The sequence below is a fragment of the Pararge aegeria genome, chromosome 3, assembly GCF_905163445.1.
Source record: "Pararge aegeria chromosome 3, ilParAegt1.1, whole genome shotgun sequence".
Lineage (NCBI taxonomy): Eukaryota > Metazoa > Arthropoda > Insecta > Lepidoptera > Nymphalidae > Pararge > Pararge aegeria.
The window spans coordinates 16,756,265-16,782,398 of record NC_053182.1 but is presented as its reverse complement, the minus strand read 5'-3'; the positions used below and the strand labels follow the sequence as shown (position 1 = coordinate 16,782,398).

At 35.3% G+C, this 26,134-nt stretch overlaps 1 protein-coding gene across 1 annotated transcript; it reads right to left on the bottom strand.

Moving 5' to 3' along the window:
• Positions 1-2,579: 2,579 nt before the first annotated feature.
• Positions 2,580-25,091, bottom strand: LOC120637245 (homeobox protein aristaless-like). Its single transcript, XM_039908975.1, has 5 exons — positions 25,061-25,091; positions 9,890-10,168; positions 8,831-8,876; positions 3,818-4,008; positions 2,580-2,925 (listed from the first exon to the last, which is right to left on the bottom strand). The coding sequence occupies exons 2-5, from the start codon at positions 10,090-10,092 to the stop codon at positions 2,580-2,582; spliced, it is 786 nt and encodes a 261-aa protein (XP_039764909.1). The 5' UTR covers positions 10,093-10,168; positions 25,061-25,091.
• Between the last annotated feature and the right edge of the window lie 1,043 nt (positions 25,092-26,134).

The window sequence follows — 26,134 nt, the reverse complement described above, 5'->3', positions numbered from 1 at the left end:
TATATGCCACGGTGTTTAACTGTGTGATTTTTGTGTGTGAATAATGTTTATTGTTAGAAGTACCGCCAGCTTTCGGTATAAAGGGATAAGCTTGTAATACCCTTTCAATACCAAAGTTAGTAACTTAGTTTTCCTGAGCATAGGCATGATTTTGAAGTAGTTCCTTTTCGCATCAGATTCTTGGTTATATGAAGTTATTCGCCTTATTTTGGTACACTTCTAATAATAAATAAATAATGATGATAAATATTTTAATTTTAAATTATCAAAATTTGAAATCCAAAATGATTGTATTCTATTGTATTTAGTGAGGGGACCTCGGACAGATCACCAGTCTGGCAATGGCAGACTGGTGATCTGTCCGATGTTAGGACTATTCAAATCTATTCCCATGTTTGAGAAACAGGTTTTGGGTTTGTCCCGGAAGCGGCTCTGAAACCCAACCTCTTTGTAAACCTAACAATATGTCCTATGTAGCGGTTTGCAAAGTCTTCTTCACTATATTCTATCCATCCAAAATGATACTAAATGAACGAAACAAAAATGTAACGTTATTGAAATTTTGCTTGACTTACTTGCTAAGTATTAGGCCGTTATCCCACTGGTGTTTTACGAGCGTTGACGCTTCTCCAACATCTGCGCAGCGCCAACGTTGAACAGACGCGACGTTAACGTCGCGAATTTCTAATGATAAAACGCCATTGTAGTTCAGACGCGACGTCAACGTCGCGAGTTTTGAGCATTTTTTGGCAACAGGTACAATTAGGCCGTCTCGCTCTGTCTGTGTGAGCGCGGGTGAGGGTTACGGGACGCGGCCATTTGCATGGTAGTTGCTTTAGCGAGCGACGTTAACGTTTGCGCTGCGCAGACGTTGGAGAAGCGCCAACGCTCGTAAAACGCCAGTGGGATAGCGGCCTTAGTTAAAGAAAAGAATTATTTTATTATAGTTATTTTATTTTTAGAAAAACAATTACTTATACATATAACATTGGACGGAGTTTACATTTACAAACAATAGATGCAGTCGTAATTAGCTAGAACATTTATGTTCTATTTAATTACAGCAGTAATTAACACGACATTAATTATTATATAGGAATCATTGAAGGAATATTCATGAATAATATATTATAATATTTAAAAATCTTATAAATAACTACATGTGTTTATTTTAGCCATTTTGTATATGAAACAACAATCCCTTCACTACCTTATTAATTAAAAGTTTAAATTATAATAAGTAGGTATGCATTTTAAACAGAAGTATAGCGATAAAGTGTTTTTACTTATACAATACAACCGACTTCCTCTCTGCGGACTTTAGATTTGGGTTCACAGGGAAGTATAAAAAGAGTTATAATAATTTTTTAACTCTCTTTTTTTCATTCCCTGTAAATGGAATAGAATAAAAAGTTCGTCTAATCTAGTCTAGTTCTATGTTACAGTTTTTCATGTAGGAACTATACTAAAATTTTCCTAAATAAAATTAACTTTTATGTTAATTCAGGTCATTAGTTATGCATGTTTCTAAAGCTCTTTTATATTATGTCATTACGTGAAGCAGCAAAAAAACATCCATACATCCTAACAATCACATTTATAACATTAGCAAGGAGAAAATATTTTTTGTACAGTTATACTATTTGGGTGTAATATATTACACATATAACATATATGTGATATATGTGATAACAGCTATGCCCCGCGGCTTCACCAACTAAGAGCTATAGTTGGTGGTAGCGTAATATAACATAGGTATTCTATAACCTTCCTCAGCTAATGAATGAACTATATTATCGTATTTTATTTTGAAATCAAATTGAAAGTTCTTTAGATTAGTGTGTCCATACATGCAAACAAACTGAAGCTTTATAAGATTATTTTATTGAGCAAATTGCTTTAGACGTGTACAATAAAAACCAAACTTCGCTGAGAACCGCGACAATAATTCTAAATGTACAGAAGCAATTGTTTTTTTTTAAAGAAATAAGCAAATAATGCTTACCCAGAAATGACATTTCCAGCAGATTTTGTGAAAGGCTTACAAATTATAATACAGTCTTTATAATTTCCTCAGACGCATATCAAATAGATAATTTTTTACTTAGGTACTACATAATACGCAGGGCTACAAAACAAACTAATATTTTAAGAATATATATAATTATATATGTTAAGAAAATTAGTAAAAGTTTTGTACGTAAAAAAGTAGTTAAATTAAAGGTCGGTTATTCGAAATACCCGAGGCTTTGCATGCATGCACTGCATCCCCACTTGAATGGTAATTGCGTAAAGACAATCTAACAGAATCAAGTGGTAGTTCTATGCCAATGAAACTTTACATTTGAAGGTTTAAAATGAAGTATATGTTTCTCTCCATCCTATTAACTAAATTTATGCAATCCGATTATATGTACCTGCCTGATTGACAACACAACAAAACAACAGACACACATGGATTTTAAGCCCACCCAAAAACAACCCGCCCAATACAAATATAATAAGCACGAACGAATCAATATAATATTTAAGTGGAACGCTTAATGCTAACTATAAATAATACTTAGCTACACTTTTCATTAACAAATTAAATCCGCTCTCTGCCGCAATAACTCTAATCTAAGCTCGTGTTCCCTCGCCGCTAATCTCAAGGCAGCTATGCTAGAACTCCTCACATCCTCAGATGGAGGTAAAGTCTCACTCCCTGGTGATATTGGAGGAGAGATGGACGGTGCCGGCGATCGGGCGATTTCGGGTGACAATCGGGAATGTTCGGGCGAGAGACGCGGTAGTTCGGGTACGGTTAGGTTAGCGAACAGAGAGTGGAAGTGAGCGGGAGATGTAGCGTATAGTGGAGCCCCGAAAAGTGGTGGGCGAGAGAGATGCGGAAGATACTGTGCTCCAAATAGGGGGCTGTTTGCATACCTGTTAAAAAAAAAAAAATTATCCATCTTTGATACAGATATATATTATTTTCTCAAGAGATGTATGAGCGATAAAATGTAGCCTTATTTAAAGTTGAATTCTATACAGCCTTAAAGTATGCTTAAGTAAGACTCCTTAAACATTTTATGACACCCTAATTAGTCATTTTTTATTTATTTTTTTGCTTCTGAGTCACTTTTCTTTGTGTTGTAGACTTGTACTTTGTATGATATATTTATTATTAATTTGGGAACTGCTTCTTGTGTGTAAACCTAACCCTTAAGTCTTTGTTTTTTTTCCCTTTCCTTTGTTGGTTCGCGTGGCAGTGATCGCTTTTTAGTGCTGTTTTTGTTTATTTCTGTTAGGTGTACAATAAAGTGTATTTTCATTTCATTTCATTTTCATTTCATTATGCTTGACTAAAGGCGCATATAAACAAACTAAACAACGTTTGCATTAAAAATTTAATTAAGTCCTATAAGAATAGATAAAAAGTATTTGATTGCTAATTACGAAGCTATTTGTTAAATAAAATGAAAAGAATCAATGCGTGTGAAAATCCTTAATACATATTCTAATTATTGATTGATTATGTTTTATCCATTTTTCCATTATATGAGAATAACGGCAATTGCCTCTATTGTTGGTATTGTTTGTAATGTAAAGAATAGCACCATTTAAATGCGATGATTGATAGTGTATTGTTACAAGTGTTAAAAAAATCCCCCTTAATATTAAAAATAAATTATAGGTATTTAGCCGCTATTAAAAATATTCTTTATAAAAACACATTTTTTTCGATACTAAGTTATGTTAGAACATTGTTTCTTTAACAGACAATAGACAAAAACAGAAAAAAAAGTTATCAATGTTATTAATGAATAAAACATACCTGAAAGATGCTAGAGCGCTGTCAAATGGCTTCCTTAAACCAAAGCCAAGCTGGCTGAATGAATGCGGCGGAACTGGCATACTTGTAGTCGGCAAGGGCTGCCCGCTGCTTAAGTACCCGCTGTATGGATGCGCATGTGGCCCCACTTTCTCTTGCTTACGCCACTTCGCCCGCCGGTTTTGGAACCACACCTGGTAGACAACGAGACAAATGGATAAAAAATTGATCTTTTCGCTCTTTAACTATCTCTGTACAAAAAACTACCTTGGGGTGTTATTCCATTGCTGCGTGAAAAATACCCAGTTATTCTATGCTAGCCACGGCTTCGTACGGTTATAAATTAGGGTAAACTGCCATACTCCCTAACTCGTACGACTTGATTACATATAAATCGACTTAGCCTAGCTGTGCGGTGTGGTGACGGCAGATCGGAATACAGTTGTCACTATTCCTTATCTCGCGGGTGTCGTACGAGGCGACTAAGGAAATATTATGCAGAGCGATCAGCAGTGTCCTCTGTGCTACCGAAAGAGTTGATGATCGCAGTAGTATCATCTACTACCATCACCAACTCTTTTGCCCAACATTGTGGTTATGGGCAAATAATCGCATTGGGAGTTGTTAGCACGGAACCGTTAAAGGATATATATAAACCATTTGTGAAAAATCTATGCTATGGTAAAAAACGTATTCGTTGCGTGGCTTAAGAATAGTTAGTGGACAAACAGACAAAGGCGAAAAGGAGCGTTGTTTTTACTATCTAGAAATTTTAACAAACTACACTTCGTTAGCAATGCCAAACTTAATATTACTAATTAATAGACATTTAATGCTAAACACATATTATATCGACCATTTGATTTATTACATCTTAGAAGGTAGCAGTTTTTTTAGCGGGCTGTTAACTTTAACGAGACCTGTTGACAGTGTGTAAGCTTGAATAAGGTCTGATTGATTGACATATTTGTGCTAATGATTTTAAACGCTACTCTACCCAAGGAATGTCACCCGTTTATTCTTTCATTGGCATTACACATACCGGTACAATTAGCGGCACACTGGAGAAATGTTGCCAATATTCGTGAGTAAATACGTGGCCTGATACACAAACGCGATATAAATCTTACTTTTTAAAGTTTTAATCGGTGAGGAATACATGCGCAATGAATTAATCGTTAATTGAAATTAGTCGTAGTAGAATCTTGAAGCTCCAGATTGACAGTCTTCAATTTGATTTATTACAAACTTTACATAATTTCGAAGCTGACTGCTCCAATTTAGCTAAGCTAAAAAACAGATGTGGTCATAATGACTGCTAACTGAAGGGAAAATTTTAAAGAACGGAATAACAAAAATAGAATTCGATTTTACCTATCCAAAAGTGTTTGACTTTTGGATTGGTAAAATCGCGTCATGCATATGATCCAGTCGCAGGTATGTAGGTACAATGTATGAAATTTAAGAAATGTTACAATGTATGACTATACATGTGGACAGGCCGATTGATTACGCGTTTCTAGTCTCGCACAGAGGTAAGTCACGAGCATGTCAAGGTCATACGTTGTTCCCCTGCCAAAAATAGCTCAACACGGGTAAAGAAGTTTTTACTTGAGAAATATCCTGCCTCTTTCCAAGTTATTTTCGATTTGAATTTACTATTTCATTTTTCATTATCAAATTAACATATTATATAATTAAACATACATTCAAATATTCAATTGAAATTTTGAAATTTGTGGCTTACAAAAAAGCACTTTTAACATTGATTTAATAAGTTATCTATTTGTAAGCTCACTGATTTTAACCGAACCATATATATATATATAGTAATACCTACTGTTATTTATTAAACGGGATTGTTACAAACTGTGAGCATAAATATAACATGAATATATTGATTTCAAAAACGACAGTGATAATGATCAAACGAACATCCTGTCAATTGAATTAATTATACTACAATTTATACATACAATAATAGTACCATATAACATACAAGTCATCAAAATGCAACCTTAATTGTGCACGCGGTGTAATCAATGCAATGAATTTTAAAATTACTTTACAAATGCATTTGTTAAATTAAATCTGACTCACGGACCGCCGCAGGATTGCTCATCGTAACTATAATCTATGTGCTCAGGTATTTCTGTATATCTAAACACAAAGCTGTTTATCTGTCTATAATGTTTATCTGAGAAAAACTAATTTAAAATCCAAAAGTCATTTTGTACTCAGATTTACGTCCGGGTGGCGCTTATAACACAGTAAATATATTAAAGCAGTATGGAAACGACGAAAAAAAAATTGATTGATTGATTGATTGATGTGTCTACTGTCTATAATAAACATACTCCATATTTATTTATTTATTATGGGCCCGCTGCACGCTGGGTAAACGGGTTAATCGCAGCTACTAAAATATGTACGAGTAGTAGCTGAAAAGGTAAGGTGAGTGACCACTGTGTTCTAATCTGGCGTCACCACACGGCACGTATTGTTAGAATTATTTCTGCATGTATCTTCATCTCTAAGTACCTACTAGTAATTTAAGTACAAACAGAAATATTTATTTCAATATAAATTATGTATGCACTTAGGGTGTAAATTACAGTGTACCTATGTAATTTTATTGTATGTTTTAAAATTGATAAATCGTTTTTTTTTTCTTTTTATCTGTGCACCAACCACCATTTTATCTTTGTTATCCCTACCTTTAGTGGTTGCCTAAAAGAGATCATTACCACTGATAAGGCCGCCCCTACGCCCTATATTAGTTCATACGTACATTATATAGAGTTTTCATTATTATTATACCGCCAAAAAGATATTTTAATAGCGCACTTTTATAAGCAATCTTGAGAGAACGGCCATAACATTTCCAGTATTATTATTAGCGTAATAACTTTATCATTAAGAAAAGCGCGCTTATCGGCACCTTTTGACATCCGCGCACACATCCGTCGCGCGATATTATTAATATCATTACGAGTGCTAATAAAGGAGTTGCCATTAAAAAAACCTCCATGACATCGCTCTACGTGAGCTTATGCGGCCATGTTAAGACGGCTCAATTACTGTTCATTACGGGTGTGGCAAAAACAAATATTACCCCTTTGATTCTCGGTTACCGACTACGCATATCCTTTATCCATTTGGATTGCTATATTTTTTTTGTCACAAACTCAAAATCATGATTAGTGTCATATTGAGCTCTACGCAACTTATAAAGCAATAAAAAAACTTATAAAGCAATAAAAAAACATGTAGGTTTTTTTATTGCTTTATAAGTTAGCCATTGACTGCAATCTTTGGTAGTAAGTGATGATGCAGTCTAAATTGGAAGCGGGCTAATCTGTTAGGGAGTAAGGCAGTTAAATCATAATCGGTTTCTACGCGACATCATACCGGCACGCTAAATCGCTCAGCGGCACGTCTTTGTCAGTACGGTTGTAACTAGTCATTGCTCTAACCAGTTTGCTCCTTAAATATTTTCAAATGACAATGTGAGATGGTGACAACAAAAAGAACACCCGGTTAAGTTTGTTGTGGGCTTCTTCTTAGACCAGGGCGCGTTTGGAATCCTCGTAGCTTTAGTTTTAAGTTTACGAATGTAGTTATCGCCATCACTATTCACTGCTTTGTACACATTTTGTATATAATCAACGCATCAAAAGTGCCATCTATGTGCCTATTTGAAAAAAGAAATATTTGATTTATTTTATATACATATATATATATATGAATATTTTATTTTATGTTTTTATTTGTGTATATTTTGTTTATGTATTCGTATGTAGTTGTTCGCGCGCTTGTTGTCTCCTAATCCTAAGGTTGCCTGGCAGAGATCGCTTTTAAGCGATAAGGCCAGGCCGCCTTTTGTATTCTACTCCAGTTTTTTGTGTTTATCTCTATTCGTCCTTTATTTTCCTAACTGTGTAGTGGTGTACAAATAAAGAGTTTAAATAAATAAATAATAAACTTTGACTTGCCGTAGCCTTCAACCAGACCAGAACAAAGAAAGTTCAGAAACTATAAAATCCCAAATAACCAATGCCGGCCGATTGGCGCAGTGGGCAGCGACCCTGCTTTCTGAGTCAAAGGCTGTGGGTTCAATTCCCACAACTGGACAATATTTGTGTGAATATGAATGTTTTTCAGTGTCTGGGTGTTTATCTATATGTTATAAGTATTTATGTATATTATTCATAAAAATATTCATCAGTTATCTTAGTACCCATAACACAAGCTACGCTTACTTTGGGACTAGATGGCGATGTGTGTGTGTTGTCGTAGTATATTTATTTATTTAAAATGTTATTTAAAATGTTATTTATTTCATGCCGAGAATCGAACCCGGGACTTACAAATTACCACAGCGCTGAAAAATATTGAATACAATATTGTAATTTAATAAAATGTTAGTCGTAAATGTTCGCAATTGGTATTCACTCATCCCCATATTATTATTGTTATTATGCTAAAGTCTATTGGTTTGTTCTTCTTTTCACGCAGCAATAAAGTATCGGATTTCCTGTCATTTTAGAATAAGAAAAGTTTATGGAGTAGACAGTGACCATAAGCTTTGTATCCAGGGTAAATACACTTTTAATTTAATAAAGAGTTGTGACCTTTATGCTAAAACAGATGATCGGATTTTAAATGAAAGTTTGTAAAACAGTTATTTGGTATCTATTCTCTGTTCCTAAAATTTATAGATGATTTTGCATTTATAGTTTTGCATCGAATTAAGAACATTGTTTGCAGTGCATTGTGACCAAAAACAGTGTAAACGCCCCCAGCGCACGTCTCACTTTACACTTTACACTTACGCTTTCCGTTTTCCCGTTTTATGGTAAACGTTTGGTACATAAGAGGTAAAATAACTACTGTCAACTGTTAAATGGTAATAAGTGACTAACCCTTTGTTAGAGAAATATAGTCTTCAATAGTAGTCGTGTACACGGTTTTGGTATGTTCTTAATACGGTGCAGTTTTGAGTGAATCTCTTACCTGTATTCTCGCTTCTGTTAGGCCGATTTTTAAAGCCAGCTCCTCTCTACAACAAATACAATATGGTTACAATCAAATCTATCTATAAACTTAACTAAAATGCAAGGTCTTCATAGATTAATTTCCTTTATAGTACCTTCATTCTTCGTGGAAAAGGAAAACTTGGTTCAGTTTAGCAAAATTGTCACGATGGTCAATTTTACAGCATAATTATTAACAGTAAACTTCACCTTCATCTCAAGATAAAAAAATATCGTTAAATGTTGATCTTAGAAAAGAGCAACTGCAGAGATTCTTGCCAGCTATTTCTTGCTAGAATCTACCTTTTGCACTGTCACTATAGACAGACTTACTTGACGTTCCGAGTGCTAATAAATACTGCTACTTTAAATGAATGTATTTTAAATTTTGGCATTTTGAGCAAATAGGCAGTTTAGCACATAGTTTAAATAAACCAAGATTGACTGTGCTAAAATAGATAGTTTAAATTAACCAAGATTTACTGTACCAAAATAGATACTAAGTTCTTATATTCAAACCTTCTTATAAGTCCTTACAGCAAAATCCAAGTATGAACCCAATGGTGCCCATACAGCAGACAAATGATATGAAATGGGGAAATCTTTCTTTTATATAAATAGTGGGCAAATGAGCAAGTGGGTCACCTGATCACCGCCGCGAATATAAATCTACAGCACCAGAGAGCCACCGATGCGTTGCCGGCTTTTAAGGTATTTGTTTATACGCCCGTTGAATAACCCTAAATTGTAGTTTTGAGGGAACGCATCGTTTGTAATTCTACCACAATTTTCAAGTGCGCAAAAAAATTATCTGGTATTGCCAATAGTAAAAGAATTCCAGGCACCCAGATGGTGAGGATTAAATTTATTTCTACAATCCAGTACAAGTTATCAAAACTTAATGGTATAGGCTTTCTATAACTTCTCCAATGCCTACCCTCAAGTTTTTTGTTTTTTTTTTTTTATATTATCTGTCCACTTAGTGCATAACCTGTATGTACGCCACAGAATCTACATAGAAAAAATGTTTATGGCATACCTGGTAAAGACATCAGGATAATGCGTTCTTCCAAAAGCCTTCTCCAATTCGTCAAGCTGGTAACTAGTGAAGGTCGTTCTGTAGCGACGTTGCTTCCGCCTAGGAATATCTTCATCATCGACTCCGCTCCCAGAGCCTGGTCGCTCTGGGTCGTGAGGCGGAAGGTCGGGAGTTGTTGAGCAGTTGGGTTCCGAAACTCCCATTATAATGGTAAAGAAAATGATGGAGTGATAAAGATATGATTTTTGAGGATATACGTAAACTTAGAGTGTGGGATACCTGTAACAATAGAGACAATTTTGATAAATAACAGGTAACAAAATATATGCTGGATAACAGTGACGGGTGATCAGAATATAGCTTTTATCGCCCTTTTGTTCTCTCGGTTGTCGTACGAGGCGATTAAGGGTATATAACGGAAAACGAGCAGCAGCACGATGATAAACAGTTTCTCCAGTTGGAAGAGCCATTTAGAATTGGACTATTATAATTTAAAGATGATGAATAAACATTTATAGCAAACACCCAACTTCTCCCATTTAAACAGTTGAATGCAAATGATATTTTAATAATTCAGTAGTTAACCGTACGCGTAAATTAAGTACGCATAAAATTAAAATCTGAATATTCAAAGGCAATTAGTCTAAATATCTAGGGGCCTAGATTAAATAAATTTAGGTCAATACTTCTTTTCTCTGGTGATTTCTAGTGGGTAGAAATCACCACCAGTATCTTTTAGGAAGATTTCGCCCCCCCGTCAACAAAAAAAAAATAAAGGTCAATACTTCTCTATGTAGCCTCTATGTTGCCTATATAAACTATATTTGGCGATTGAAAATATAACAGAATTATGAAACTTAAGATGCGTGTTTAATAATAAAATGCCTTCTTAATACGGCAAGTTAAGTTTCATACAGATAAAGAAAGATAGACAAAAAACAAAGCGATTTTCCGTTATTCCATTGTAAGGTAACAAGGGTCAGTTTAGCGAAATAAAAATTATTTATACTGTTATTATAATTGAACATTCATTGAAATGCGGGGGTTTTGAGTGATAGCGATCGATCATTATGTATGGAATGTTATTGTGTGTTTGTCTGTTGATATTAATAAACACAATTACTCCTAAACTCGTCAGGCGCAATTAAACCCCGTATCACATTGGCGCATCTAAATTGCAATATGCACGTCCGCTTTCTTTCACCCCACCCTTTATGACCCCATACACCCGTAACAATATAATGTGAAATGAAATCAAATCAAAATCACATAGACTTTGACGAGCCTTTTGAATATGTATTAACGTTGTGAAAACACTGAAGACGTAACCGGCCTGATATGAGGTAAATTTGGCTTTGAATAGAGTAGGGAAGGGGGAAACTGGGGGATTCTATTGTATATACTAGGGAGTGATACCGCGTTAATTACGGGACGCAACGTACTGCCACAAAGTCACACCTACCTCAATAAATCAGTAGTCATATTTAGTTTATTAAAAATGTAGGTATATATGCCCGTTTTCATACTCCTTTTCTTCTTTCATTAAGGGTTGTTTGGAGGAGATCGCTTAAAGCGATAAGGCCGCCTTTGCGCATTTTTATTCTTCTTATATTTATGTTTTCAATTTATATTATAAATTGTGTGCAATAAAGAATTTATCTATCTATCTATGCCCCTATTTCATCATCGTCATCAGCATCAAATTAACCGATTGACGTCCACGGCTGGACATAGCTCTTTTGTAGGGCGTTCTAAACTCCACGATTCTGGGCCGCTTGTATCCAGCGGCTCCCCGCGACGTCGTCGATGTCGTCTGTCCACCTGGTTGGGGGTCGACCAACGCTGCGTTTACCGGTGCAGGGTGGCCACTCCAACACCTTGGAACCCATCGGTCCATCGGTTCTCCGAGCTATGTGCCCCGCCAATATTTAGTATTAGTATTTATCCGTAGTTACCGACTTATAAAGAAACCGAGGGACATGGGTTTTTAATGTTACAACCGTAACTTTTTATCTTCTGGTTTGGTTTACAAATATAATTAGGTATTTGAGGCATCTTGTTATAACTAAAATTACATGTAACCCGTGTCTAATTAAATAAATATACTACGACATTACACACATCGCCATCTAGCCCCAAAGTAAGCGTAGCTTGTGCTATGGGTACTAAGATAGCTGATGAATATAGTACTTGTCCTTATTTAGTAGCAATCAAATCTAAAATATGAATCTAAAAATCTACGCAGCTACTGGACTGCGAAGGAGATCTAATTAACTGAGTGTTAATTACATTTGAGTCAATTTAACGGTGCATTTGTTACATTACAATACCTACTTATTTGCCGGCTTGCTCTGCTGGATTCGGAGAAATTCGGTTTATTTTTTAATGCTAATTAATCGACTGTTACAAGACAGTTTTAATTGTATTAGTTTTACTGCTGATGGTTCTCTTTTGGGATTCCGAAACACGACAATGCGGACCAAAATCATCAAGGCTTTTAGTGTTATATGAAGTAGTATTAAATATATTTGATATAAAAAAGCAAGTAATATGAAAATTAAGCTTAATTTGCTATACTCCGCGAACAGCAGGAGAATCTGTATGGTAATATATCTGTATAATTTATAATTTCTTGAATCCGTATACTCCACACCAATCGGATCCTCGGCAATTTACCCTCTACGCGCGTTTCGCTCCGAAACCGGAGCATGAGATGTTGACTTTACAATGAATAATTGTTAAGTGAAAAATTAGCCAAATGTGTCGCGTTTTATACCTTTCGTACCCCTACCCCCCTACCCTTTTATTCTCATTAGTGCCTCTTAATATATTCAATAGAGGTGAAGTTGATAAATTTATTTGTTCGTTTAGCAATTCGAACCTCCCATTCTTTTGTTTAATAATTTCTAATTGTTCTCTCAAATCAAGTCTCAACCCTTTATCGCAAGTATGTAATATTTCGTATGAATGATTACTGGTTACGTTATGTTTTGGATTTCCGCAAAGTATCCAATATTTATAAAAGCAAGTATCGAAAAGTATCATCATCATCCAAATCCTATAATACTGCTGGACTAAAGGCCTCTCCCAACGGGAGGAGTTCGTGATAACTGTATTCTGCAATTAAAATTAAGCCTAATTTGCTATACTCCGCGAAAAGAAGTATTCTTTAACTCTCCGCAAAAAGTATAGTTATTTTCGCGGAGAACTATACTTTTAAATTAAGAAAGAACTACTTGAACTTTAAATTAAGCTTAATTTTCATTATATATCATGGATTTCCGCAAAGTATTTTCCGCTGCTTCTGATCTGGCATTACCGCACGTCAACGATAGGTATATTTCTAATAGTGTAGCAACACCATTATTGCCACTGATAAAAGCCGCTGAAATTCAGAGTCGTAAAAAAGTGATATATGATCGGAACTGATCTGTAGCATGCACTGAGGGCTTTGTTAATTTTTTAAAAAATCCACCCACTGTTAGACAATTACCCCACTTTCTCAGCCAGCTGTGTATTATAATGCTGGGCACAGACCTCCTCCCATTTAGGAGAGAGGGTTTTAGAGCGTAGACCAACCTCGCTGCTCCAATGAGGGTTGGGGGCTTAAATACAATTATAACGTTTAATAAAAGTGAGAATAACAAGTAGTGTTCACACTTCAGTAAAAATCAAAACTTCGTTGCGATATGTCGGTACCCACAGAGTTAAGATCGTGATGATCTTTATTCTGTGTGATTATAATGTTGAATGAATGAATGAACATACTTTTATTGTTAACAAAAATTACATACAAAATAAAAGTATAAAAAAGCAACGTATACAATTTGGCGGCTTTATCGCTTCGTAGCGATTTCTTCAGGGCAACCAATGGCAGAAAATGGGTACCCGTAAAAATATGATCTTAGTTCTGTGTCGGCTACCAGGGTTCTACTACCAAGAGCCGCTAATGTAGTCTGGAGACCAAACCCTTGCTTTAAATTTTCCCCGCAGTAAGTGAAATCAATTCCCTATTATTGGAGTGAAGGCTTTTTAAGGTACGTTGGGCAGTTTTTGGGTAAACAAAAAACATGCAAATCGCGTCATCTTCAAAGAAAGCTATCAACCAGCTATATGTATCTTGTATAAATAGATTTACATAGATTTAGTTTTCAATTCTATTGGCAGCCCTGCATGTTTTTTTTTCATATTTTTTATAAGATAGTAATCATAATTAAAAAATTTTTGATAATAAGAGAATAAATTTAAGAACAGTTTTTCAAAATAATAAAAAGTGTATCTCTAAGAAGCAAGTAGCACTTCTTAACAACTTTTTTACCGACTTGACTACAGATATCGCGTAAACCTATGAAGCGTGACGTGGTGATCACCTGCCGGCACATCTGCCGCACGCACCGATAACGATATTACCGCAAAGTGTACATAAATACAATATTTATAAATATAACTTCTGTAAATCATATTAAATGAGTTAATTTATTTTATAATTTTTATATTTATGTGTTATTTATCCAACTGAATATATATACGGCCTGAATCTTTCTGACATTGGAAAATAGTCTATTTTGACACCTCTATACGCAATATTCGAAAACGGTTAAGGATCGTTGTTATGAAAATTAGGCTTAATTTGCTATACTCCGCGAAAAGCTGGAACACTGTATGGTATAAGTTATAATTTCTTCAATCCGTATACTCCACACCAAACAGATCTTCGGCAATGTAGGCTACGCACGTTTCGCTCCGAAACCGGAGCATCCTCAGGAGATGTTGACTTTACAATGAATAATTGTTAAGAAGAATTGGTTCAGGATCGCCTTTCCATCACCTAGGGATCGATAAGTTTCCCAAGCAATATACTCCGCCCTTTGCCACTATAGCGACTCGTTGAGAAGAACTCGATGAGTTGAGTTAGAGTGAACTCTAAATAGTAGATACTCTTAATAGGAGTTAAGTAGCAGAAGAGCTATTTGTGACAGAGCTTGTTGCTGTGCTCCTTTGTGGACTACGGCTTATCCCCTTCTTATTGGGGGAGATCCGTGTAGTAGGTCAGTAATGGGTTGATATGATGATGATGCAGTATTTCTTCTTCTGTTTTTATCACGTATCCGATACTCCGAACAAAACTCTCTCCATCACCCGCGAGTTTCTATAGATTTTTAGGTGAAGGGTGGCACCGAAAGATTCGTACGGTGCCGCTGGACGTAAGGGGCAAAAGATCGAGGAATTTGAAACTCCCTATTAAAAACCACTGTCCATCAGTAAACGTCCGTCTTTTGATAATATATCCATTCGTCAATATCGCTGTTTAAAACTCTGTTAGTTTAAAATACATTTACGCAATTCTCAAAGTAAACACGATTTGTAATTTAAATTGACTGTCTACACAATTAGTGTTATACAGACATTTCCAAATAGCAAAAACTAATTCGAAAAAAATGATTAAATTAAATAAAGCAATCAAGCATTGGAAAGTGCCGGTCTAGTGGTTTTGCTAGATATTGGAATATTTTGGCATTGATCATTTTTTAGGGATCCGCACGTTCATAAATATATGCAGCCCTTTTTAGACGTGAAGTTTTTTTTCAAACAGCTTTTGTGGATTATATAGGCTTGTAAAGTACAATGTTCAATCCAGATAATTGAGAGGTGCTATTGGTTGGCCGTTTTGTGTGTCTGTTTGTGTCATCAAACCCGATTTGAATGTGGTTTGATGCATTGCTTATGTTATTGCTATAGGACCCAATCAAACAGCAACCGTATTTTCTTTAATATGTAATATGTATTTCCATTGAAAGCTCTATTTTCATAGGATTTATTGCATTGCACAGGTTTATACTTGTAGCATGTTATTGAATATATTTTAAGTTTATACGCTATCTGAAGATTGTTTCAACTGCCTGATTTTTTATTTTAAAGTATCTACTTCTTTTTGCGAGAATGCTACAAAAACTGCGCGCGCCGATGACTATTAGTTGTTTAAAATTAAATAACAAATGAGCTTAGATGCACCACAGCTTTAATTTAGTTTCTAGTAAGAAGGTGCAGATGTACCAGCGTAGTGATTACGTGATTACGGGCAATGGGAGAGGCATTGGATTTAGTCAAGCAGTGGACTTTTATAGGTTTAAGTTTTTAACTTTATTAAATTTTATGTGATCAGTTTGAAATATTTAAGGCTATAAAGTCTTTGGCGTTAATGACAGCAAAAACTTCTAAGGACGCTAAAGAAGTATTGTCTGTCCAGCGTGGTGATTAAAGGCTATTGAAGATTATGTTGTTGATATAAAATGTACACTCTTTTAAGGTTTTAACAACTTGAGTTTAAATTTCAAGTGATGGGTTCGAATTATTTGCGCGTTACCAAAGTTCACACCTTACGGAACCTTTGGCAAACAAGTTCAGTTTACGCTTACCCGGTATGACTTTTTATTGCATGTAAATCGCAGTGACAGTTTGTTTTTTATAGAACTAGCGGTACCTATTGGGTTCGTTTGCCCCGGTGTAGCCTGTATTCCAATGCCCGCATCACTTTGGAAAACTTTCATTTCGCGAAATCAATTATGAGCGGACACAAAAAAGTGTCTTTAGAACAAAAACTAAACTGTGGTAACGAATTGGTTTAAGCTGTGCATAAATAATTTGAGCGGTTAATGGAGTTTTTATTAAAAAAAAATATAATGTTTTTAAGACATGACTAATGTCCCCCTTTCTACTTTACGTCATCATTACGACTTTAACTTTTACAATGAGATGTTTTATTCTATTATTTGATAGTAAAAAATGTATGGTGCAAGGAAATGGCCAATCTAACGATCTCAAGTGAAAAACCATCGCCTATATAAACACAACAACACTTCGCAGGCGAGGCAAAATACCGCCCAACCAATTACCGTCATTCGCTCAACCAATTTCCATCTAATCGTCGACATTTAAATCGAAACACAGCTTGCTTGGTGGCAGAAACAAAAGAGAGAGACCGCGGACGAGCTCTGTCACAAAAAGCTTTTCTGCTTCTACCCAATAGACTATGAGATCCCAGAATGCATGCTTAACTCAGGTTTAGTCATCACCAGTATCGCAAACATCGGGGAAGTTTTGATCCTTCCATTTATTTCCAGTACTTAGATACTTGCTTTAGGGCTACAATGTTGGCCATTGTAGCCCTAAAGCAAGTATCTGAGTTCAGGTACAGTGAAAACAGGAGCGGAAGCGTAGGGCGCTGTCAGTCCGAGGCAACATATTTGCTCGCAGATTTTCATGGCCATCCCTAGTAGTATAGTAACAGCGCCATGCGTGTTCAATACATCAATGCGCTAGGGGCAGTGTTGGGGAAGCTCGCGTGGGCGACTTCTACGCGATTAGGCGCAAACGCACTGCGTCGACGATGAGCTGCCTAGCGAGTAGCACTAACATCCTCCTCAGCACATTGGATCCGTTCACACACGTTCAGGCATTTTCTCAACAGACAGACCTCTATGGTGGACTTGGAACGATGCTCATTTCAGCGTTACGAACCGCAAGTAGTTTTTTAAAATAGGTTAGGTTAGGTTTAGGTTTAAATGAGAGAAACTAAAATAAGGGCTAAGTTAATATTGTTACTAACAAAATTTGGAATTTTATTCTGAGTTAAAGAGTATTATTATAAAAGCCTACCCTACCCTTAAACACGTACCCTCTCCAGAATTGATGGCGCAAAATGTTAGGTGTCTTATGGACTGCGCATCGCACAAACTTGTCTACCCTGGAAGAGCTAAAGATCCAGACCCGTCTCTCTCGTCTATGTGCTCAAAGTCAGCTCCAACTTTATGGTCACGTCGCAAAAAAGGTCTGACTGTCTAGAACGCCTTATTATAACGAGCAGCTTGGCAACCCGTTGGATCGACAGCATTTGTAAATGCACTCGCGAATATATCCAAGGCTTAGCCATGAGGTTACGACGTAGAAAAAGAAAAAAATATGTAAGCATTTTTGAAACGTCAGTTGCTGTTTTCCATTTCGATATTATTATTTGTATTAGCGCGTTGGTCTACATTTTCTCATTAATTTATTATTCAATTAATAGTTTCATGTCGGTTACGGCGGGTGTTTCAATTAATTCGCCCGCAATAAATATTGGTGAACATCGGTTTAATTTTATGCGCCAATGCGTATAAAGGCTGAGCTGCCACCGGCTATGAGCCTACCTACGTACCACAATACTGTTTAGACTTGATTTATTATGAAAATCTAGCTTAATCTACTATACTCTATAACCTAACCAAAGAAGATCTGTTTAGTGTGGAGTATAGGGATTGAAGAAATTATAACTACACCATACATATTCTCCTGCTTTACGCGGAGTATAAATTAAGCTCAATTTTCGTAATATATCATGGAATTCCGCAAAGTAACGCCTGAAAAATCCAATGTTTACACTTGAATTTTTGTTACATGTCTTATTATGTAAACAATCTTTCAATACATAGAAAAAGAAACACTTTATTGCACGTAAACACACAGGAAAAGAAATATAATAAAAAAAAGTAATGAAAAGATTGTTTGTATAATAAGACAAGTTATAAAAAGTAGAGTATTGGAAGGTTTGTTAGTTGGCAAAAATTAAAACCTTCCAAGTACGGAGTTTTGCCGGCCCACTACAGCACGGGGTCTTCTCTCAAAATTAAAACTTTAGGATTTCCTCCACCACACTGGCGAAGTGCGGATTGGTAGACTTGGCATGCCCCTGAGAACATTATAGAGAACTCTCAGGCATGCCGGTTTCCTTACGGCGTTTTCCTTTACCGTTGAAGTGTTTGAGTTTGACGGCCGATTGGCGCAGTGGGCAGCAACCCTGCTTTCTGAGTCTAAGGCCGTGGGTTCGATTCCCACAACTGGAAAATGTTTGTATGATGAACATGAATGTTTTTCAGTGTCTGGGTCTCTGTATTATAAGTATTTATTTATATTATTAATTAAAATATTATTCAGTCATCTTAGTACCCATAACACAAGCTACGCTTACTTTGGGGCTAGATGGCGATTTGTGTATTGTTGTAGTATATTTATTTATAATTTATTTATTTTCATTTTTATTTCAAGTGATATTTGAATTGCTTAAAACGCACATATCTTAGAAAAGTGAAGACGAAATCTTAACTATCACCGCGCTATAATAATAATACCTAATTCTCAACGTAGATGGTATGAATACAGCATTATGCCACGTCAATCGATAACTAGATAAAAACTAAGTATATATTGCTAACTATCCTAAGACGAGAACGACCAGTTTTTATAAGTCTGTAGATAACCATCTTATACCCGCAAGTAGACATTAGTAGCACATTAGGTAAGATCTTAGATTATCTAAACAGTTATCTTTAATTCTTTTTGCGCAAGTAACTTGTAACCATAGTGGGTGAAAACATGTCTACTTTGTAGAATACGGAAAAACTTTATCACCTGCAAAGGAAATTTTAATTAGATTAAGGTTTTTAATATCTACTAGTTTCATATCAGGATTTTTTGTTAACACAAAACCTGCTATTTATTTTTGCACGAAGAGTTCTGTCTTCTATCTTCTAAGATATTTATCATATCCTAATAATACAATTTGTATTATTAGGACAAACAATTTGTATTTTTGGTAGCTCATAGCTTACACATTTAACTTTTTCATGTTATGTGCGTTTCAAGTAATTCAAATATCACTTGCTTCAACGGTGAAGGAAAACATCGTGAGGAAACCGGCATGCCTGAGAGTTCTCCACAATGTTCTCACAGGTGTGTGGAGTCCACCAATCCGCACTGGGCCAGCGTGGTGGACTACGGCTTTATCCCCTTCTAGTTCTAGGAGGAGACCCGTGCTCTGTAGTAGGCCGGTAAGGGGTTGATGTGATGATAATGATGATGATGATAAATAAAAAAAAACCATAAGACATAAACCTAAACCAAAATAAAACCTTAAAATATATACTTTATTTTTAAACTGAAATTACTTGTAAAAACTTGTTCGTCTTGATAATTTTTGATTCCAGACTATTCTATCAACATATTATTTTAGCAAATACCTATCTGCATTTAGAACATAAATAGATTTAGTTTTAAAATGACAAAATAATTTAGTTCTCACCCTGATTGCACTTCAAAAGATTGTATGTAAGTAGATAGGCACGCTTCAAGTCCCTTCAAGAGAGTTTTACTTCTTAAGTTGGTTTATAGAGGTGTATTTAATGAGAGAGTTATGTGCGTTTTAGGCAATAAAAATATCACTTTCAACGGTTAAGGAAAACATCGTGAGGAAACCTGCAAGCCTCCCAGAGTTCTCTATAATATTTTTAACAGGTGTGTGGAGTCCACCAATCCGCACTGGGCCAGTGTGGTGGACTACGGCGTTAACCCCTTCTCATTGTGGAAGGAGACCCGTGCCCTGTAGTGGGCCGGTAATGTTTTGATATGATGATGATTTCATGAATGAAGAAATTAACTAAAGACGTTTCGAATAAAGATCTAAGTATTTGGGCGAAGTGAAGTTACCAAATTAATCTGACTTAGCAAACTAAAATTACTTAGAATAATAAATGACCGAAGAATTCCTAGTCACGCGGTCGCAGGTAATTAACTATTATTTTGACTTTAATTCGATTTGAGGTAGCATTTAATAAAAAAACTTTTCTTCTATCCCTATGTGTAATCTTTCAAAATTTATTCTTGGTCGCATTTTTACCACGAATCCTCGAAAAGAGATTATTATTTTTTAGCTACAAAAAGCTTCCTTTCCAGGCACATTTTAATACATCCTGTATTAAACGTGCAGATCAGTTGTGGACAAAAGAAATAATCTTGCAAAATAAGTTAAATACTTATTACTTTTTGATTGTCACCAAGAATCTATACATATTAACGTAGGTAAACCTTTTTTCTCAGCATAGGATGTATTGGATTACAGCATAATAGGATGAGTGGAGATAGGGAAGGCGCCTCTGGGTTTTGTTCTTTGTTTGCCCCATTACTTTAATCTGGGGACCCGTCTTTCGACACTTCACTAATTAGATGCATTATTTGGTACTAACCTCGATATTTGAGTGGTTTACATGTTGACTATGGATCTGATAGTCTTAGTTTCGATTCCTGGGTTGAACCGAAACATCTTAGGTAAAAGTATATTCTGATATACGAAATCTCAGACAAGAAGAAATCTATCCAGTCCCCATACCCAATAGAGCACGTTAAGGCTTTGATCGCAGTTGCTCTTTCTCTTTACTCTGTCACTTAAGTTGTTTAAGACCGCCAACCAGATAATAATGATAATTTTGTACGAAGTTGTCATGAACGTAATCACATCAGCAGCCCTTGATGTACATGAAATTATGTTAGAAACTATGAAATGTTTATATTACGTAACCGTTTGAATCCTTATTATCGATTCGATATTCTCAGTTTCCATCCACTATTAAGTGCCATTATTTTATCTCGGTTGGCAACTGAGGTTACCCGATGCATAATAATGGTTAGATGATTGGCCACTATCCATAGTTCCTCTTTCACGAAGATCACATGTTACTGACAAGTACTTAAACCTACGGCGTAAAATGATTTCTGAGCCATACGTTTGGGCAATGGCAAATGTCTAACTCATCAAAACACTCATAAAAATCCAATAGAATCCCGAGCTGGGCCCGGGATCAAAGCCTAGTACCTCCTGAATTCCACCCATTAAACCAATGAAGTAGCTTCTTAATTCTTCCTATCTAATATTTTAAGTGACCAAGTTAAATCTAAAGTCATAATAAAATTATGTGAAGGCTAACCATTTTGCAGTCCATATTATCCGTCAGACTGTGGATTAGAAGTTTTTGTCCATTAGGCTTAAGTATTAATGTGTCCCGGATTATAACCTCTAAACCCGATAACAGCCGAAAGTGTCTGACTCACCCTTGACTGATGTCTGCCAGCTACCTGATAAGTGATAACCCACACTCCTAAACACATTCTACTGCACCATAGAGTTTACATTCCGCCAGCAAAGGTTTAGGAATGTTTTATTTATTACCAGGGATAAAATACTGGTGGAGGAGTATAGAGAATGTAGTCAACATTGAAACCGTTTTTACGACATTTATCTGTGACTGGCTCTTCTTTATATATAGGCCAATAGTAATGCACAATTTATTGCATACGTACAAAATGGATTGACTCACATTGCAACAGCGTGGTGGGTCTAAAGCCCAACCTTTTGTAGATAAACCAGACCATGGCTCCAGGCCAGTGGCGTGCATGAAAGGTATGCACAGAGTATGCAGATTATATAAAATGAAAAAAATCTCCACTATAAGTTATAAAAAACTTAAGGATAGGTATTGTAAGAGTTAAAAAAGCCTACTCCTTAGATTTTCTTCACTTTATATCATCTGCATACTGTGTGCATCCCCTTTATGTACCTACGCCACTGCTTCAGGCCGTATGGAAATATTTTAGTCTAACGATTCCATTATTTCGATGTTTCCCTAGATTCCTTTAAACCTTAGGACTCTGACAAAGTTCCCGCTCTCAATTTGATAAGCGATGATTGTAGCAACCCTTCTGATACCGATTAAACAGAAACTAAACAAAGCTGATATGATGATGAAGATGTCCATTGACAGCTGACTTCCTAACTTTGAACTGTCGAAAACCTTCTATATGCAGTTCTGATACGAACCACTAAGCTAGGCATCTCAATTTCCTGCTACCTAAAACTTCTTAAAGTTACTTCAACAAAAGAGCCTACCTTTTAAGCAAGAACCCTAACTTAGACCTCATACTAAATAAATTAAGCAAGTATTAAAAAATACAATAAAATCTTTAGTAAAATCATTTACATACTATTAAGGAATTGTGTTTTTACATTTATATACCTAAGAAGCTAAGGTGAATATAAATAATCGCGTAAAAATATAGCTGAAATGGTAAAAATGTACTCACTTAGAAGAAGTAGATTTACCAATCTATATAATTATTGTAAAATCTCTCAACGCTTAATTTTAAACACTCTGAGAGTTTTGGTATACGATATTGATTAGGATTCCTTAAAGAAATCCTATCCGCATTTTCAGTACTGAAATAATGCCCTGACTTGAGGCTCTTGAACCAGTCACCAATCAATTTAATGCATCACGGAATGCAATAATTTACTACAAAATGCATAGGTAAAATCATGAAAGTATCTATTCTATATTTGCATAATTAGACCAAACCCCAAATAAGAATTGCATCAGATAATTTGATCAAAACGAAACACATACCTCGCCCTAAATTATTACTAATCACTACAATCGATCTCAGTTTCAGTCTAATTTCATCACCGGTTAGATACTATAATGAAACAAAAAATATCTGATCACAAAAAAAGTTTAAGATATGATCTTTGGGAATCGACTTTCCTATTACACACGCCGCTGGTAGCTCCGAGTAGCGTGTAATGAGAAAAATCAGAATGTTAATTAAGATCTAATTAAGTCTATTACAATCAATGCTGCTCGCGTTTCGGAGGCATCCGCAAGTCATCGTGAGGGTTTTATCTAGACTGGCGAACAGAGATCTCTGACCTTCGGACAAAAACCTCCCGTGGAACGAACTTCATTAACGACCAAGGGCAGACCGTGGGGCTATTAAAACTGGCAATGTTAATCGAATTGAGATCGGCCAACCCTTTAGTAAAAAATTTGGGAGCACTCATTCGAGAAGGCATTGTGATGTGAGAACTCAATTTAGTGAACACTGGGCCAGTACGTGAGGCAACTTAATAGCCCAATGAAGATATCTAGCCGAACAATTATAAGATTGTAATAATGTTGATACGTGTTTATTATTGGTATCAAATACATTTACATGCAAAGCAATTTCATTTAACGTTATCAGTGCCTATCTAATATTATATTTACAGATAAGTTAATAATAAAAAGGAATACCAAAACGGAAATAAGAATAAAATAGTGATCTGAGAGCTTCCGCATTAAAATAGAGCAGTTATTTAATATTTAGATATTAAAGATTTTATGTTTTAAACAAATTCGCTTATAAAATTGATGTTTATATATCTTAACATTTGATGCCTTTAGTTAATATTGAATACAGCACGATTCATTATGACATTCTTAATTATAGTTTGACGGTAAAAGTGCCCGTTCCTTAAATTATATTCAATGACAGTAACGAAAGAGATAAAATAAAGGTAATGTTAAAGGAATGAAAAGATAGTGTGTAATTTGAATGACAATAGGGGATACTCTAATAGAAAATTAAATTAATTAAACTAAAATATAAATTCGAAAAAGGTCACAACTTATACCAAACTACGACAATAAGAAGTTTTACAGGTTTATAAATAGAATTAATGGTGTCTTCAATGTCGCGTCGCATCTTATAAAAGCTATATAAAAGTAATATAAAAATGAGATCAATAACACAAATGCGCCATTGTTGTCATCCCATGCAGTATCTAACGACGTTTATAGAGTTTGAGATATGGGAATAAAATTCAAAGCTGACCATAATACAACCTATAAACAAAATTAACAACATAGGGCCCCCCGCTGCTTTCAATTTTGAGCCTGACATCGGCCCTAATTCAATAAAGCAATAAAATTCACCTAATTATGCAAATGCTTTTAAAAATATCAAACATTATGCCTTTTTGACTCGAAAAATATGACGGGTGCCGTCAGGATACCTTGTTGTGAACTTTGATTAATGACTATCGGCTATTGAGCACTCGTTCTATGCTCTAGAAATAATTAATTGAAAAAGGTATTAAGTAATTAGCGACGCAACGGGGAGCGTACTATAACATTTGATATTAATTATTACTATAATTAATATCCGGAAAATATAACGTGAGCTTTGTTCTTATTTTCATGGTTCGTTGTGATTACATGCCTCATGCAGTTTATCAGTATTAATCATTATTTTTAAAAATTATTTTTAATTATTATATTTTTTAATAAATTGTGATAATCTTAATAGGTTATTTTTAGTTAAATTAGAAGATAGATTATTAAGAAACACAAAAAATAAACATGTACAGAATAAAGATAAATATTTAATTTATATTGTGTTTGAAAACCAGAGTCGTAGAGTAAATTTTAGTAAAGTGTAAAAATCCGTAAAGCAAAATTTTTACTAATTTATAACTTTCATACAAAAACTTACCAAAAACACCTTTTAAAACACAGCAATGAACTTGTAAATTTAACAAAGTCCTTATAGTCACACTTGAAATTAAGATAAAACGATTTACTACCAAAAACGCCACAATTGACACGCTATAATACGAACACAACAGTAATAAACTACAACACACCGACGCCTTCAATCGACTGGTAAAGAATAACGGACAGGCTGTGATCACCTACGCACCGCTTAAAAAAGCATAATAAAAAATGTAGCGGTCCCAAGCTCCGCCCCAGCTGAACGCCAAGCCAATGGCGTCGCTTTGATACGGCGACAGGCGCGAGGGTGGGCCCGGATCAGATGATACGGGTCCCTACTTCGATACCGCTAATTGACTTTATCAACAAACTGACTTTACTGGCCCGAGTCACGATATACGCGTACGTGAACGTTTGTCTACAGCGTCAAAAGCCTAACTGGGTCCAACTAGCGTCGTAATTAAGTATGCCGCGAAGTAATGGGTGATTTGATCTCTTGGAAGTTGTTCACATTATTTTAAATGTCAATCGCTAACCTGTCTAGATATTGGCGATATTTATGATATTTTACTCTTTGACTGATTAATGAATATTAATAATTTACACATCTTATTTATTCCCTACACTTAAAATATTTGTTGCTAAAACATTTCAATTATTTAAGGAAATGTATCTATCCCCACCAAGTGTTATTCGCTATCGAATTGTTCGATACGGATTCTATCGACTACACTGTGAAAGCTCATCAAAAGGTCAATAGACTCTAAATTCGCTCAATAATGTTAAATTTATTGAGCCTCTGATTTTTTTATTTCATATAAGTCCGATAATATTAACTAGCTGTCCCGGCGAACTTCGTACCGCGGTTTTTTTTTTCATGAATGTTAAATTTTAATACTTAGTCTAAGAGAAATCCAAAAAATCAAATAAAAAATTGGTCGAGCCGTTATAAATGGTTTAACTAACACAACTTTCTATTATATATATAAGATATGCGTTTATTCAATAATTTTATTAAATTAGGTACGACAAAACAGGTACCTTTGGAATTTCAAAGCCAAAGTCAAAGTAAAAT